Source organism: Oryctolagus cuniculus, chromosome 6, assembly GCF_051225735.1.
Source record: "Oryctolagus cuniculus isolate XC-2025 breed Fujian yellow rabbit chromosome 6, ASM5122573v1, whole genome shotgun sequence".
NCBI lineage: Eukaryota > Metazoa > Chordata > Mammalia > Lagomorpha > Leporidae > Oryctolagus > Oryctolagus cuniculus.
Genome location: NC_142872.1, coordinates 107813748 through 107830979, shown reverse-complemented (window position 1 = coordinate 107830979; position 17232 = coordinate 107813748). Strand labels below are relative to the sequence as shown.

Genomic DNA, 17232 nt, shown 5'->3' with positions numbered 1-17232 from the left:
TGGAGGATGGCCAAGTCCTTGGGCCCTGCACCCACATGGGAGACCAGGAGAAGCACCTGGCTCCTGGCTTCAGATCAGCATGGTGCGCCGGCCACAGCACGCCAGCCACAGCGGCCATTAGGAGGTTAACCAATGGAAAAGGAAGACCTTTCTCTTTCTCATTCTCACTCTCACTCTCACTCTCACTCTCTCACTGTCTACTCTGCCTGTCAAAAAAAAAAAAAAAGAATGGGATGAGAGGGCGTGAGAGATGGGATTGTTACAGGTGGGAGGAAGGTTATGGGGGGAGGGGCTATAATTCAGAAGTTGTAATTTGGAAATTTATATTTATTAAATGAAAGTTAAAAAAAGAAATTTGTTCTAAATAGTTTTTAAATAGTCTGTTTCATAAGTTACTTTCTAATTGCATAACTCTTATAAATAAATACATTATTTGTTAAATATTCTGTGCTGCGCTCGTTGATTTGGATATCATCTGCACAGTTCAGAAGTGTATCTACATTTTTAGGGGGCAGACTGCTTGGTAAATAGATGCTACTAATAATACAGCGTAACAAGTCCTATGAAAGGAATCTTTTTTGTGGGCTTTTTTTTGTTTTTTGGTTTTTTTTTTTTTTTTAGAAAACTTTTATTTAATAAATGTAAATTTCATAGGTACAACTTTTGGATTATAGTGGTTCTTCCTCCCATACCTGCCCTCCTACCCCCAAACTGGCCCACCTCCTACTCCCTCTTCCATCCCATTCTTCATTAAGATTCATTTTTAATTATCTTTATATACAGAAGATCAACTCTACTAAGCAAAGATTTCAACAGTTTACACCCACAAAGACACACAAAGTATAAAGTACTGTTTGAAGACTAGTTTTACCCTTAATTCTCATAGTACAACTCATTAAGGACAGAGGTCCCTAAAAGGGGAGCAAGTACAAAGTGAATCCTGTTGTTGATTTAACAGTTGATACTTTTATTTATGACGTCAGTGATCATCCGAGGCTCTTGGCACGAGCTGCCAGGGCTGTGGAAGCCTATTGAGTCCACAAACTCCAGCATTATTTACAGGACCATAATCAAAGTGGAAATTCTCTCCTCCCTTCATAGAAAGGTACCTCCTTTGATGGTCCGAGAGGAATCTTTTCAAGGTACTATGGTAATGCATAGAACACTAGGATAAAGAAATTTAGTCAGGGTCATAAAGGATGAGTAAGAGTTAACCAGGTAGAAGTAGGAAAGGTGTTCCAGGAGAATAGCCACAAGCATGAACAAAGGCACTAAAACATGAGACAACACAGTAGGCTGGAGGGTGTACTGTTGCTGAAGTGTCATTGGTGCTTCATGCAACACAAAGAACTTGGCTTTGTTCTCCCTTGCTAGAGGAGCCCTGGATAGACTTCTGTATTCTGGATTAGAAGGGGTGAAGCTGATGATGGGGATACCAGTGAGGTAAAGGTATCTAGGTGGGAGATGACTACGGTCCCCCACTGTCAGGCTATCATATCCACCACAGGAACCTAAGTGTGAACCCTTTAACCTCACAGCTATGCACCCATCTCATACAGTGTGTCCTTCTCCAACCTTGATTCCTGAGTCCTTAGACTCAAGGTAATATTTAATATCTACTTTTTCATTATTTTCTTTTATCTATTGGAGAATACCAAAGAGAAATATAAACTGGTATAATATTTCTATCTAAAATCCCTCAGTAATGTTTTTGTACAATGACTTTTTGTGCCCAATTTAGCTTTGGCAGAATTGGTATCTGGTGTTTCTGATACATTTTACCTAATTCTTAATTATTCTTTTAATGAGTTCTAGGCTTTCTCCTGTTGTGTTTTGTTTTCTTTTAAAATATACATTTTGAGATGAATATTTGGCATGATGGTTAAGACACTGATTGGGGCTCCAGTTTCCCATATCAGAGTGCCTGGATTCAAATCCCTGCTCAACTCCTGATTCCAGGTTCCTGCTAATACATACCCTGGGAAGCAGGAGGAGGTGACTCAAGTAGTTGCAGCCCTGCCACCCATGTTGGTGACCTGGACAGATTTGCTGGCCCCTGACTTCAGCCTTGCCCAGCCTCAGCTTTCATAGCATTTGAAGAGTGAATGAGTAGATGGGATAGCTCTCTTTTCTCTCTCTGTTTCCCCCCTCAAATTAAATAAAAAGTTATACATGAGCACACACAAACCTGTAGGGGGAGAAACAGAATGTACATTTGGCTGTTAAATTACCTTTTTCAAAAAAAATTGTGGACTGTAAACAAATATGAAAAAAATAGGAACAGTAACTATAGAGTGAAGATTCACTGGATAGAATTAGATTAAATGCATAGTCTGAAAATACAGTAGAACTCTTAAGAACACATTTTTAGGAGAACAAAAGGAGTTGAAGTTATAGTAAAAATTTGCTCTGATAATAAAAACAATGCTGAAGGATACTACCTGTTTTCTCCCTATCTTTGAAAAATTTAAGTCAACAACTAATCCCAATTTTTATTTATTCCATTATTTATTTGAGATTCAGCAAGACAGATAGAATGCTACCATACACCAGTTCAATCCTCAAATGCCCACAACAGATGGGGGACCAAAGTCAGGAGCTGGGAACTCATCCCAGATTTCCTACATGAGTGTAGGAACCCAATTTTTTTTCTTTTTTCTTTTTCTTTTTTTTATTTGACAGAGTTAGGCAGTGAGAGGGAGAGACAGAGAGAAAGGTCTTCCTTCCGTTGGTTCACCCTCCAAATGGCTACTATGGCCAGCGCTGCGCCGATCCAAAGCCAGGAGCCAGGTGCTTCTTCCTGGTCTCCCATGTGGGTACAGGGGCCCAAGCACATGAGCCATCCTCCACTGCCTTCCGGGCCCACAGCAGAGAACTGGACTGGAAGAGGAGCAACCAGGACTAGAACCCAGCACCCATATGGGATGCCAGTGCCGCAGGCGGAGGATTAACCTAGTGCGCCATGGCACCTGCCCCAGGAACCCAATTAATTGAGCCATCACTTGCCACACCCTAGGATCTATTTTAGCAGGAAATTGAAATCGCAAGCTGTTCCTGATAGTGAAACCTGGCATTCCAATGTGGAATGTGGGCATCCTAACTTGAGGTGTCTTCACTGCCAAGCCAAACACCCACCCCCATGATGCCACTTTTAAAGTGGAATTTTCCCAGGCATACTAAAAACATTCTACCTAATAAAAGGAATTGGATGATATAGAGTATTTGCTTTTAATTCTAGATTGTGTGGTTTTTTTCTTAGATAGGTTTCTTCCTTTTTTCTTACCTAGTTATTATCATAGTCAGAACAAACATCAAAGAATGAACACAGAACAGAAATTAGGGGATTGTATTGAACCTATCAGTGAACAACCAAAATTTCCAAAAAGTAAGCAAAATGTTGGCAGACATATAATGTCAATAAATATTGAGTCTAAATAAAATTCTTTCAAGCAGGAGTAAAAGATTCCTAGGGGGGAGGAGATGTGTCAGAATTGGTGAGAAGAAAGAAATTTTCTCACTCTCTTGTGTGTCCTCTACTTGTGTAGGAATAGATTTTGAGGGTGTTGACTCTCTTCCTCCTCTGCCTTCTGAAGAGAAAATGTATCGAGCCTCTGAAAAAGTGTTTTGTTAATTAAAGTTGTAAAGCCAATTTCAAATTTCATTCTTACACTGCAAATTAAAGAAAGTAGGATATGGAATGTGTCCTTGGAACTATATTTTAAAATATTTAAGAAATCTTTTTTATTTCATTTAAGTAGTACTCCTATAAACCATAGCGCATGAAGATTTTCAGGGAAGTATAAAGAAATAGAATAGCACTCCAAAAGATTCATCCAGTTTCTGGGCACACTGTCAGCACCACTGTTAATCTTGGCTAAAGTTCAATTGGAAACTAAAGGTACAAAGAGGAATGTGTGTGTGTGTGTGTGTGTGTGTGTGCGCGCGCGCGCGCGTGCGCGCACACCTTTACCCTCTGTTCCTTTCCTAGCAACAACAGCCCAATAATTAGATTAACCTGTATACGTTAAGTCATTATTAAACTATAAGGAAATTTGGATATTAACCAGTAAGAAAATAATCTGTCACATTTGGCTGTCATATATTGAAAGCATTAAATAAGACCCTTCCATGTGCTTCTTAGAGTTTCCCTTTCAATTGTAAACGCTGTTCTCTCAGATTTTACCCAAATCCCGGATCAGTTTTATTTCCTTTGGCTTGTTCTGAACTCCCCTCACCCTGCTGTGGCTTCTTTTTATCTAATAGGAGTTACTCCATTATGAATAATGGGTAGGTAAAAGTCTAATAACTGAACCAGTAGACCATGTGGTAGTCCTGTTCTCTGAACTATGAAACCAGTTGTAATACTCTATAGGCTACAACTAAATAGGAATATAGAGAAGTTGAATGTATTCAAAGAGAAGTGTTCAGCAAAGAAAAAAATCCAAATGAACCCAAACATAACGCAATGGAATTTAAAAAGTGCACATTTATACTCTCTACCATTGTACTTATATGACAATGGGCAAGTCATTTTACCTCTCTGAACTTTAGTATCATTTGTGAAATGAATATATAAAACCTTTTCTAACCTCAGATGATTGTTGTGAATATTAAATAAAATACAGTATGTGAAAGCATTTTGTGTGTAACATACTATGAAAAAATATTAGTGCATTAATATTGCTCTTCGGAAATAAAAACTTATGAAAATGGGATAGTATTTTTGATATATGTTTAGGGTTATTATGTGAGAGAATGGCCCCAAAAGACAGAACTAAGACGTCACAGATAGAAGATGCAAGGAGAAAAACTCCACCTTTGTGAAAGAAATAATTTTCTAATTTTCAGTGTTATTCAAATTTGGTATAGTTACAGAAAAACAAGAAGTATGACATCCCCCATCTTTGGCAGTGTGTAGGTATACTCTTGGCTGAACATGAAAAAGGAATAAAAAGTTTATAATGACTGGTTCAAGTAGACAAGTAGATCATATTTAAGACTCCTATCTCCATTATTCCATGCTTATTAATACTCAAGTGTTTTCTCAGTTCCTCTGTGTGTCTTTTTTTTTAACCTATATTGTCAAGATTTTATAATCCAGAAATTATCTGGTTGCCCTACCACTAACTTTGTTTTGTCATTAGGCTCTTCTAGATTGTTTTCTTAATACCAGTTCTCTGTATTCATAAAGTTTTTCTGTTGAAGAAAGTTTCATGAAAAATCCGTTTACCATTTCATGAACATTCCATGTCATCATCAACCTTCCTGGCCTAATCTGAATGTAAAGCCCTCCTCCCTTTGCAGCATAGAATGGCATCTCCTTTATGTAGTATATCAAGAATCCATATTCTTTTACAAATGAAAAATGATTAATTTTTAATTAATGATTGTGCCCGGGGTTGTGGCATAGTGGGTAAAGCTGGCGCCTGTGAATCCAGCATCCCATATAGGCACCAGTTCATGTCCTTGCTGCTCCATTTCCGATCCAGCTCCCTGCTGATGGCCCAAGTGTTTGGGCCCCTGCCACCCATGTGGGAGACCCAGATGAAGCTCCCAGCTGCTAGCTTCTACCTGGCCCAACCCTGGCCATTGCAGCCATTTGGGGAGTGAAACAGTGGATGGATGATACGTCTGTCTGTCTATCTGTCCTCTTGTAACTCTGTCAAATCGATCTTAAAAATCTACATTTATGTTTTGACATACAAAAGAGTTGTCTTTTTGCTCCAAAACTGTTTTTTAGCAAGTTGGCAGGGCCAGTTGGGGGAGTGGAGTGGTAATTTTTGTTAAAAGGAAGCTTTGTTATCTAATTTCTTATAATTGCAAAATACAGGCATAACAGTACCATATTATTTTATAATTTATGATAATTCTGAAATGAGGTAATCAGAATTTTTTCTTGTGAAGCTTCTGGAGAAGTATTTCAGTAAATTAGTATGGTAAACATGACTTCAAGGGCACTCTGACTTGTTTCATAGTAAATGCTCATCATTTATTTTAAAAGCATCCACTGAATGAAAAATATATAAGTGGAGATTTATTTAGCAGTTATATTTATTCATAATGGAATAATGGCTTTGTTAAAGTAGTTCAGGTTAATGTTTCTTTGAAAGTCATAACAAGGCTAGTCCTATGGTTTATATGTAACAGTAAGTTTGGAATCTGTGTGTTCATAAGATCTTGAAAAATGGCTTAAAATCATAATTTTTGTAGTTTGATATTTGTGTTTGGTTACTTGTATGAAAACACATAAACAACTTAGTTTAACATGTCAGCAAAACCAGCTTGCTTAAAACACTATATAGTTTCAAGGTAACTTTTGCTTGTTGCTATCTTTTGTAAACTTATTTGTGTCCCAGCTAATTTTTTTTTCCTTTGAAAAGCCTTGCAGTGAGAGAATTTCTTTGTCTGGATGATCCACCAGGTCCATTTGATAGCCTAGAAGAAAGCAGGGTAAGTGCTGTATTATATGTCACATGAAAAGAGGAATAAGAAATATAGTACAGTAACCACATTGTTTCTTGAGTGGAATAGCAAATGTAAAATATGATTTCAGACTGTGGTAGTTTTACACAAAAAGCTTTTAATTTTTGAGTCAAAAGTTTCTTTCATTGAAGTAAATGACTTGGTTCAGTGAAAAAATAAAAGTGCATACATATCATATAATCTGTGAAGCTCTAAAATTAAATTCTGCATTCTTTATTTTTACTGTTTCCACAAAATTAAAATGATTTGAAAACAACAATCAGTAGAACTCTTTATGTCCTGAGCTTTATTTCACCTAAGTGTCAAAGAATCAACAGTTAAAGTCAAGTTTAAAACTTAGCTTTGGAGGTGAAAGTGATTGTCTTTTTACCAATGCAGTGCATGCTTGATGCTCCTCAAATTACATTAATTGACGTGTTAAGGTGGCCTATTTCTTGAAGTAGTCTAGATTTACAAAAAGATTTAGTATAATAGATTAGCTAGAATTTTATGCAAATTTTCCTCCAAATGTTTAGTGGTGTTTAAATGGGACAGATTTGATAGGTTTGTGGTATTTTTTTCAATTAAACTGAATCAGTTCTTTGTGCTAGTGTGAATGCCATATCTTTTTTAAAGCAGTTTTATTGAAGTTGAGTTTTCACCCATAACATTTACCCATTGGCTAGTTACTAATCCATTGTAAATATATAATGTAATAAGTTTTAGTAAATTTGTAGAGCCGTACTGCCATCACCATAATTCAGTTTTAGAACATTCTCATCACTTCAAAAACAAAACAAAAATTCCTATAAGTCCTTTTGTAGTTACTTCACATTCCCAGCCCAAGGCAACAAGTAATCTGCTTTCCATTTCTACAAATTTACCTTTTCTTCATATTTCATATGAACAGAATCATATAGTATCTGTACACATATAATTAGTACACAGTGCTAATAGTCTTTAACATATATAGTTTATATTATATATAGTTGCAGTATATTCTAGGGGCCTTCCAAAAGTCTATGAATATGACTATTATAAAAATTGTGTGTAACATATGTTTTCATTTTTCTTGGATCTATCCCTAGTGGAATTACTGAATCATTTGGCAAATTTATGCTTAGCTTTTTTAAAGAAATGTATAAACTGGCCGGCGCCGCAGCTCACTAGGCTAATCCTCCGCCTTATGGCACCGGCACACCGGGTTCTAGTCCCAGTCGGGGTGCCGGATTCTGTCCCGGTTGCCCCTCTTCCAGGCCAGCTCTCTGCTGTGGCCAGGGAGTGCAGTGGAGGATGGCCCAAGTCCTTGGGCCCTGCACCCCATGGGAGACCAGTATAAGTACCTGGCTCCTGCCATCGGATCAGCGTGGTGCGCCAGCCACAGCGTGCCGGCTGCGGCGGCCATTGGAGGGTGAACCAACGGCAAAGGCGGACCTTTCTCTCTGTCTCTCTCTCTCTCTCACTGCCACTCTGCCTATCAAAAAAAAAAAAAAAAAGAAAAGAAAAAGAAATGGATAAACTGTTTGAAAGCTAATTTTACATTTTAGCATTTTACATTCCCACTGGTTTCTCCATGTTCTCATTTGACATCATCTGTCTTTTGGATATTATAGCTATTCTCATAATATAATATAATGTAGTGATATTTTATTATAGTGTTAATTTGCATGTGTTTAATGTCTTTCACTAATCACATTTTCATGTACATTTTGCCATTCATATATTTTCTTTGATGAATTGTCTATGTAACTCTTGTTCATTGTTAAAATTGGGTTATTTGTCTTACTGATTTATAAGAAGTCTTTATTTTGGATACAAATCTGTATTAGGTGTATATTTTCTCCTACTCTATGATTTTTTTCATCATAATGATATGAAGTACAGTTTTTAATTTTAATGAGGTTAATTTTACCACAGGGCTTATGCTTGGTGTTATCATAAGAAATCCGCCTGACCCAAAATCACAGTGATTTTTTTGTATAATTTTTTCTAGATGCTTTAGACTTTTTGCTCTTACATTTAGGTTTATGATCATTTTGAGTTAACATTTTTTTACGAAGTATGAGATAAAGGGCTAGCATTGTGGCATGGTGGGTAAGGCTGCAACTTAAAACCCTGATATCCCACATGGTCACCAGTTCAAGTCCTAGCTGCTCTTCTTCCTTTCCAGCTCCCTGGTAATGGCCAGGGAAGAGCAGCAGAAGATGGCACAAGTGTTTGGGTGTCTGTCATCCATATGTGAGACCCTAGTGAAGCTCCAGGCTTTGGCCTGGCCTGGTGCTAGCCATTGCAGCCATCTGGGAAGTGAAACAGTGGATGGAAAGATCTCTCTCTCTGTCTCTCCCTCCCTCTCTCTCAATATGACTTCCCTGATCTTTGGTAACTAAAAGAGTGCTTTTTTGTAATGTATGTGAGCGAAATTGACATTTTGACATGTGATTATTGTTACAGTCCTTCTCTACTGTTGAGAAACAGTATATTTTCTTCTTACTATTTGTTGAATTCTTTACTTAGTTGAGGGTTAAGCTTATGATTGTAAAATAAACTGAAAGTATATCATAAAAATTAAAGAAGGAAGGAAGGAAGGTGGGAGTATGGGCAGAATGGAGGGTAGGGTGAGAAGTATCACTATGCGCCTAAATCTGCATAGCTGAAATACATGAAATTTGTGCACCTTATATAAATTAAAAAAAAAACAGAAATTATAAGAATGCAAAACTAAGGAGAATTAGAAATGTAGACAACTCTATTTAATAGAATAGATCAAACAATATGAAGACCAAAACAAAAAAGAATGAAACTTATATCTTATGATTTGATTACTTATAGCCCTTCTCCATATTCTATGGAACTGTGGTCTTTCTACTTTTTACTTGTTGAACTTTATGGTTAGTGGTGCACTAAGTCTGTGATTATAAAGTGAAAATTTAAAAAAGAAGAAAAAGAAATATGAGATAAGCTATAGGTCCCATCTATATCTTAATTTTCTAGTACCATTATGGTGATACCTTTGTCCAAATCAAATGACCATAAAAGGAAGGGTTTGTTTCAAGGCTCTTAATTCTAATCCAGTGATCTATGTGCCTTTTCTGTTAATATGATACTGTGTTGTTTACTGTAGCTCTATTATGATTACTGTTCAATAATATATCATTTTCATTCTTTCACTTTCAATCTCTGTCATTGCATTTAAGTTCTGTCTCTCTTCATAGCATAAAACCAGCTCTTGGTCTTTTTCAGATCTGTCTTTTACATCTGCCATTTTATTTTTTTTTTAAAGATTTATTTATTTATTTGAAAGGCAGAGTTACAGTGATGCAGAGACTGCTGGTTTACTCCCCAAATAGCTGCAGTGGCCAAAGCTGGGCCTATCCAAAACCAGGAGCCGGGAGCTTGATCACCTGCAGCACAACACCTGCCTGACAATCATTTTTAAATCAGCTATTACATATGCTAAACAAACTTTAAAAATACACTTAAGGCTGACGCCTTAAGTCAAAAAATAAAAATAAAAAAATACACTTAAAGATAAGGATTTTTTTTTTATTTATTTGACAGGCAGAGTTAGAGAGAGAGAGACAGAGAGAAAGGTCTTCCTTCCATTGCTTCATCCCCCAAATGGCCACCACAGCCAGAGCTACACCGAACCGAAGCCAGGAGCTCCTTCCAGGTCTCCCACTCGGTGCAGGGGCCCAAGGACTTGGGCCATGTTCTGCTGCTTTTCCCAGGCCATAGCAGAGAGCTGGATCTGAAGAGGAGCAGCCAAGACTAGAACCAATGCCCATATGGGATGCTGGCGCCTCAGGCCAGGGCATTAACCCACTGCGCCACAGCGCTGGCCCTTTTCAGTGCCATTTTGATACTTCCGTACACTTTTTTGCTTTCTCCTAGCTGTTTATAAATTTTTAGCTAATTGATGTATGTATTACTGTTTGTATTTCATCATAGTCTATTTCAGAATAATACTTAATCTAATTAAAATATAAATTGTTTCTAATATAGCTCCTTTTCCTCTGTTTTTGTGTCAGTGTTAGATGTCTTACATCTATATATGTTGTAGGCCCAAAACTACAGTGTAGTAGTTATTTCTCTACACCATGCAATCCATTGTCTTTTAAGTAACTTAAGAGAAGCAATGAGAAAAAAATACTTTATAGGCTTTTGTATTTATCCACTTATTTACTATTTCTGGCCCTCTTCCTTCTTCCAGTGGATTGTTATCAAGTATCACTTCCTTTCAGCATCAAGGTCATCTTTTAGTGTTTCTGTATGGCAGATTTGCTTGTAGCACATTCTCATATCTTTGTTTATCTAAGAATATTGATTTTTGAAAGATAATTTTGTTGACAAGTTTTTTTCTTCTAGCACTTTGAATAAGTCTTTCCATTGCCTTCTGCCTTCCACTCTGATGAAAAGGTAGTCACTAATTAAAGTTTCCATGTGTGTGATGAGTCATTTTGCCTTTGCTTCTTTCAACATCTTTATTTGACTTTCAATGATCTGATAATGATTTTTTAAGATTGATTTATTTATTTCAAAGGCAGTGTTAACAGAGAGGCAGAGGTAGAGAGAAAAAGAGGTCTTCCATCCACTGGTTCACTTCTCAAATGGCCACAACAGTTGTAGCTACGCTGATCCAAAGCCAGGAGCTTCTTCTGGGTCTCCCACACGGGTGCAGGGGCCCAAGCATTGAGCCATCTTTTACTGCTTTCCCAGGCCACAGCAGAGAACTGGATTGTAAGTGGAGCAGCCAGGATTCAAACCGGCACCTATATGGGATGCCAGCACCACAGGTGGAGGCTTAGCCTAATACACCACAGCTCTGGCCCCTGATAACGATTTATTGAGGTGATTATGGTTCTCCTCTTAATTTTCATACTTAGCTTCAATGAGCTTCTTGGACTTGGTAAATTAATGCTCACCATTATAATTTGTTAGCCATTATTTCCTAAAATATTTTTCCTATTTTTCCCTTCTGAAATTTTCATTGCAGGTAAACAGAAAGAGTTGTAGCACATCTTTGAAGTGCTTTCAGTTTTCTTCAATTACATTTTTATCTTTTCTTCAGAATAGGTAATTCTATTGGTCTGTCTTCAAGTTAATGGATTCATTTTTCTGTCACTTCAAATCTATGAGCCCCTCTAATTAATTTTTCATATCAGTTGTGATTTTCAACTCCTAAATTTCTGTTTTCTTTTTTGGGGGGTCATTCTTTCTCTGTATTGAGATTCTCTATTTGTAACATCCTTATCTTTAAGTGTATTTTTAAAGTTTAACATATGTAATAGCTGATGATTGTCAGGCAGGTGTTGTGGTGCAGGTGATTAAGCTACCACCTGTAACACAAGTGTTCCATATGAATTCCAGTTAAAGTCCTAGTTGCCCCACTTCCATCCAGCTCCCTGTTAATGCAACTAGGAAAGCAGAAGGCAGCCCAAGTGCTTGGGCCCCTACCACCCACATGGAAACCTGGATGCAGTTCCAGGCTCCTGGCTTTGGCATGGCCCAGCCCTAGCCATTGTGGGGAGTGAACCACCAGATAAAAATGTCTTTATCTCTGTCTCTCTTTCCCTGTTTGTAACTCTGCCTTTCAAAAAATAAATAAAATATTTATAAAAATAAAATAAAAAATCTTTGTATACCTGCTTGCTTTTGGTCATCCTGTCTCTACACAACTTAGTTTTCAGCCAACATTTGCTCAAAATTTTTGTTTAAATACCTCAAATTAGTAAGATTTGTACTCTCTGGTCATGGGTCTGTGGGCCAGGGAATACATTTAAGGTGGAGATCATTCTCAGGTATGTATCACATATTAAGCAGCTTTTAGTTTCCACTGTATTCTCTCCCATCTCCTCTATACATGCATGTGGGCCTTTTACTCACCAATCCCCATTCTTATATTTTCAGGATCTCTTAGTTCGTAATACATACTAGTTTATTTGTGTCAGGTATCATAACTGAATAAAAGAAGAATGGAAGTTGATTTAAGTTAGGGTTTCTCAACATCCACAGTGTTGGCATTTGGGGCTGGATCATTCTTGGGTTGGAAAACAGACCTGTATATTGTAGGTATTTAGCAGCAGCCCAGGCCTGTACCTGCTAGACACCTTAAAATGCAGTGGGTCAGGTATTAAGAAAATTAAAAATTTGTATGAGGGCAGAGGAGCAAATATTTGCCTGATAAGTATGAGTCTATTTATATTTTCAATATGCCTTTTGTAAATATAGAATTATATTTTTATTTTTTGATACAGTCTGGGAATAAAAGCATTTTAATTGGTGAGTTAATTCTGATAGTAATTCTTAACATATTTGTGTTCATTTCTACCATTTTATTGTGTGCACTTTATGTACCCTGCTTTACAAAAGTAAATATTTATTTATTTGATTAGAGCTCTTATCAACTAGTTCACTTCCCAAATGCCTGAAATAGGCTCTGGCAAGGGCTGAAACCAGGAACCAGGAATGCAGTCAAGGTCCCCCAAATAGGTGGCAGGAACCCAGTAACTTGAGCCATAACCACTGCTTCACAGGGTCTGCATTAGCAGGAAACTGAAGTCAGAAGTGGAGTTGAACATTGACTGCAGGCATTCCAATATAGGATGCAGACATCCTAACCAACCTCTTAACCATTAAGCCAAACACCCACTCACACCTTCCCTTTTTTTTTTTTTTTTAAGATTTATTTATTTATTTAAAAGACTGACTTATTTGACAAGGAAGGAGAGACAGAGCAAGCAAGAGGTCTTCCATATGCTGATTCATCCTCAAATAGCCCCAACAGTCAGGTTTGGGCAGGGCCAAAGCCAGGAGCTAGGAACTCCATTCCTGTTTCCTGCATGGGCAGTGACCCAACTAGGCCATCTTCTACTGTCTTCGCAGGCACGTTATCAGGAAGCTGGATCAGAAGTGGAGCAACCAGGACTTGAACTGGCACTCTGATATCGGATGCCAGCATCACAAGCAGCAACTTAACCCACTACACCACAATGCTGCCCTCCCCACCTTACTCTTTTTAATGCTGTGTATTTTTCTCATGCCCTTCCTTTTGATATTGGGAATGACCCCCTAAAATGTATACAAAAATGTGGACTCTTAAAGTTCCCCAGAAGCACCATCTGAGATGCCACACACGCTACCGCAACTTGGGGTGCCATACGATATCACCATATGCTTATTAATAAATCCCCAATATTAACAAGCCCTAGAGGTTCTTGCATAATATTTAGAGAAGAATTCTAAATACTGGCATCCATAAACAAGGCAGCATGGTATATTTTAGGCTTTCATTTAGTGAGAAAGATGTATAGATGAGTGAGAGCTTTATCTGAGAGAGAGAGAAATCTGGATTCATACCGAGCACCAGGAACCAGCTGAGGAGCATATAGGCCTGGAAGCCTAGGGTGCATGGCCCACAGGCCACGTGCCCTGGAGCCACAGGGCTACAGCCAGCCCCCTCCTGGCTAGAGGCCAGGGAAGAAGAGAACAGCCCGACACACCAGGTCCCAAGCTTTTAACCCACTTCCAAAGGGGAGTGGTTAATTAACCTGATTGGCTGGTGGACACCCAGGTGTGGCCAGATAGGGGCATGAGATCACACAGGGGCGTGGCGAAGGCATGATCTTCCAGCTCACAAACCTAATGGATTTTAACCTGTATGCCAACTTCACTTTCACATTACGTAACAAATTTTTTTTTCTTCCCATTTTCCTTTATTCATGCTTTCTAAATTCTGTAGTCATTGTCTTTTATTTGATGGTTATATTTGTTCGTATCTAATATTTTAGAATTAGAAATCTGAAAATAGACCTAGCATATGCTGCAGCCATCCCACTCCTGGGAATTTACCCAAACCAAAGGAAATCAGCATATGAAAGAATTATCTGGGGCCAGCATTGTGCCATAATAAGTGGGGCCACCACCTGCAGTGCCTGCATCCCATATGAGTTCTGGCTGCTCCACTTGTTATCCAGCTCTCTTCTGTGACCTGGAAAAGCAGTAGAAAATGGCCCAAGGCCTTGGGCTCCTGCACCTTTTTGGGAGACTCAAGAAGCTCCTGCCTTCAGATTGGCATAGTTCCAGCTTTTGTGGCCAACTGGGGAGTGAACCAGCAGTTGGAAGACTTTCTCTCTCTCACTCTCTCTCTCTCTCTCTTTCTTTCTCTCTCTCTCTCTCTCAGCCTCTCCTTCTCTGTGTAACTCAAGTAAATAAATAAATTAAAAAAAAAAAGTTATCTGTATCCCCATGTTTATAGCAGTGCAATTCACAATAGCTAAGATATGGAATCAACCCAGATGTCCATCAACTGATGACTAGATAAAGAAATTATGGTATAAATACACTATGGAGTATTACTCAGCTGTGGGAGAAAAAAAAAGAAAAAAAAAAAAGAATTCTTTTGCAACAAAATGAATGCAACTGGAAATCATTATACTTAGTGAATTAAGCCAGTCCCAAAAAGACAGATACCATCTGTTTTCCCTGATCTAGGGTAACTAATAGAGTACCTAAAAAGTGATGTATTGGAGTGAAATGGATATTTTGATACTCGATGATTGTTTACAGACCTTATCTCTACTGTTGAGCAGCAATGTTTTTTCTCCATACTGTTTGTTGAACTCTTTATTTAGTATAGGGTTAACCTTACGAGTATAAAGTAAACTGAAAATAGATCTTTCTAAAAATTAAGAGTGGTAGCAGAAGAGGGAGGAGGAAGAAGGGTTGGAATGTGGGATGATAGGGTAGGAAGTATCACTATGTTCCTAAATCTGTATATGTGAAATACATGCAATTTGTACACCTTATATAGAATTTTTAAAAAAAGATTTAGAGTTCTCCCCAAAGTTAGCTGTTATAATATCATATGGTCAATGCTTTTGATTTAACTGAGTGTTTGATACTTTTCCTTTCCTTGTCATCTCTTCTTTCATCTCATTCTTTTTTGGTTTAGTTACATTTCTTCTTAAAATGTGTCATTTAATAGTTCTTTCAGTGAATGTGTGTTGATATTTAGGAATTCAATCCCCACACTCATTTTAATCTTACTCTCATTTTTGAAGTATGATTTGACTGAAGGGAGAAGTTCTTTATCTCAGTACTTTGCAATGCTTTCCATTGCCTTTGATATAGATTGCTGCCGTAAAATATCCACTCTTGCTGCATTATAGTCCCTTTATAGTAACATTTTTTCCTCCCTGGTATTAAAGATCTTCTTGTTGATTTTGATATTTGAAATTTCAATATCTTTTACCTGTTACGTATTTTTTGTCTTCGTTGATATGCATTATTCTTCCCAAAATGCACATGTGGCATTGGCCATTGGTTCTTCACAAAGAGACTGTGCCTTGCCCACCTAGAGACCAGTATGAGACAGTCTTTCTTAATGTATTCCTACATTGATAACTGATTTCTTTTAACACTTTATCTCTTCAGGGCTAAATGATTTATTTCTTGTCACTAATACCCCAATCTCTTTTCTTGTCCCAAGCACTTGGGCATCTCATCTCTTGTCCCATACTGGTTCTGACCCAGGTGTCAAGGTTGCCAAAAAAGCAGCCTCTTACCCCTTCTCCCACTCCATGCAGGTATAGTGTTGATTCACATAGTATCAGCATTTGTTTTAGTTTCTTTTCATGTGTGCCACTTAAGATTTCTTGTTCATACAGATATTTTTAAACTTAAGTTTTTAGCTAGATATTTTATAGGTAGAGGCTTCAGTTTATCTAGTTTATAATATTATTATTAATGGAAGATATTTGTTCATTTATTCTGTTTTTCTATATGGTGGTAGGTCCTATTTATGTGATAGTTGAAAATTTCACTTTTTTTCATAATGACAGGAATATATCCAATTTTTTTTAATGAGGGAATTTTTGTAATCTTGTGTAGTTAGGAAAAAGGCAGTCACAAAGTAATGTATGTTGTAAATTCCTATCCATATAAAAATATTAGTGATACTGGAAGTAGTTTGGTTGGAACATGGGATATGTGAAGGACCAGAGGAAAGCAAAGGTAATGGTACAAACTGTGAAGTTGGGGTGAAAAGCATCACATCATAAAGTGTGGTACTTCTACCACGGTAGGGTATTTGACCGTATCCAGTAGGTACATGCTCAGGTTTATTTTTAAGAGTGCCAGCTTAGATTGGAAGAGTGCCAGGATATACAGAGGTAATAAGCCGGTTAGTTTACTGATGCTGTAGTTGTTGAATACCTCATGGCAATGGAAATGGGCATAGAATGACAAAAACACAAGGCATGTTGATGAAGTATTGTAGAGGTGAGAACTGGAAAGTAGAAAAGTCTGGGTTGCCCATGTGCTATAGAATACAGGAAAATGGGATGAGCCATCATGACTGCCTGGTGGCTCAATGATTAGGTAATAGAGCAGATGCTCCGTTGGGAATTTTTTTTTTAATTTATTTATTGCATTCATCTGAAAGGCAGAGACAAGTACCACCCATTGGTTCATTCTCCAAAAGCTCACAATAGTCAAGACTGGGCCAGACCAAAGCTGATAGCCAGGAACTCAGTCCTGGGTCTCCCACATGGGTGACAGGGACTCAGCCAACCAAGACATCACCTGCTGCTTCCCAGTGTGCATATCAGCAGGAAGCTAGAAAATGGAGCAGAGCTTGGACTCAAAACCAGGCATTTCTATATGAGATGTGAATGTCCCAAGAGACATCTTAAAGTAGTACACCAAAACCCATCTCGTCCCTTGGGAATATATGCTTTTTGACTTGCTATTAGTTCACCCGATTGAAGAGAA

General features: G+C 37.8%; 1 protein-coding gene and 1 long non-coding RNA gene across 4 annotated transcripts in view; one reads left to right on the top strand and one right to left on the bottom strand.

Moving 5' to 3' along the window:
- LOC138849933 (uncharacterized) overlaps positions 1 to 17232 on the bottom strand; it is a 41564-nt gene that overhangs the window by 7123 nt on the left and 17209 nt on the right. The window lies entirely within an intron of this gene.
- Positions 1 to 17232, top strand: part of SNX16 (sorting nexin 16) — a 36259-nt gene that overhangs the window by 14421 nt on the left and 4606 nt on the right. For all 3 annotated transcript variants that reach the window (XM_089335471.1, XM_002710662.6, XM_089335470.1), the window contains one exon: positions 6381 to 6450. In XM_089335471.1, the coding sequence (XP_089191597.1) occupies positions 6381 to 6450 (70 nt within the window). The remainder of the gene's footprint in view (positions 1 to 6380; positions 6451 to 17232) is intronic.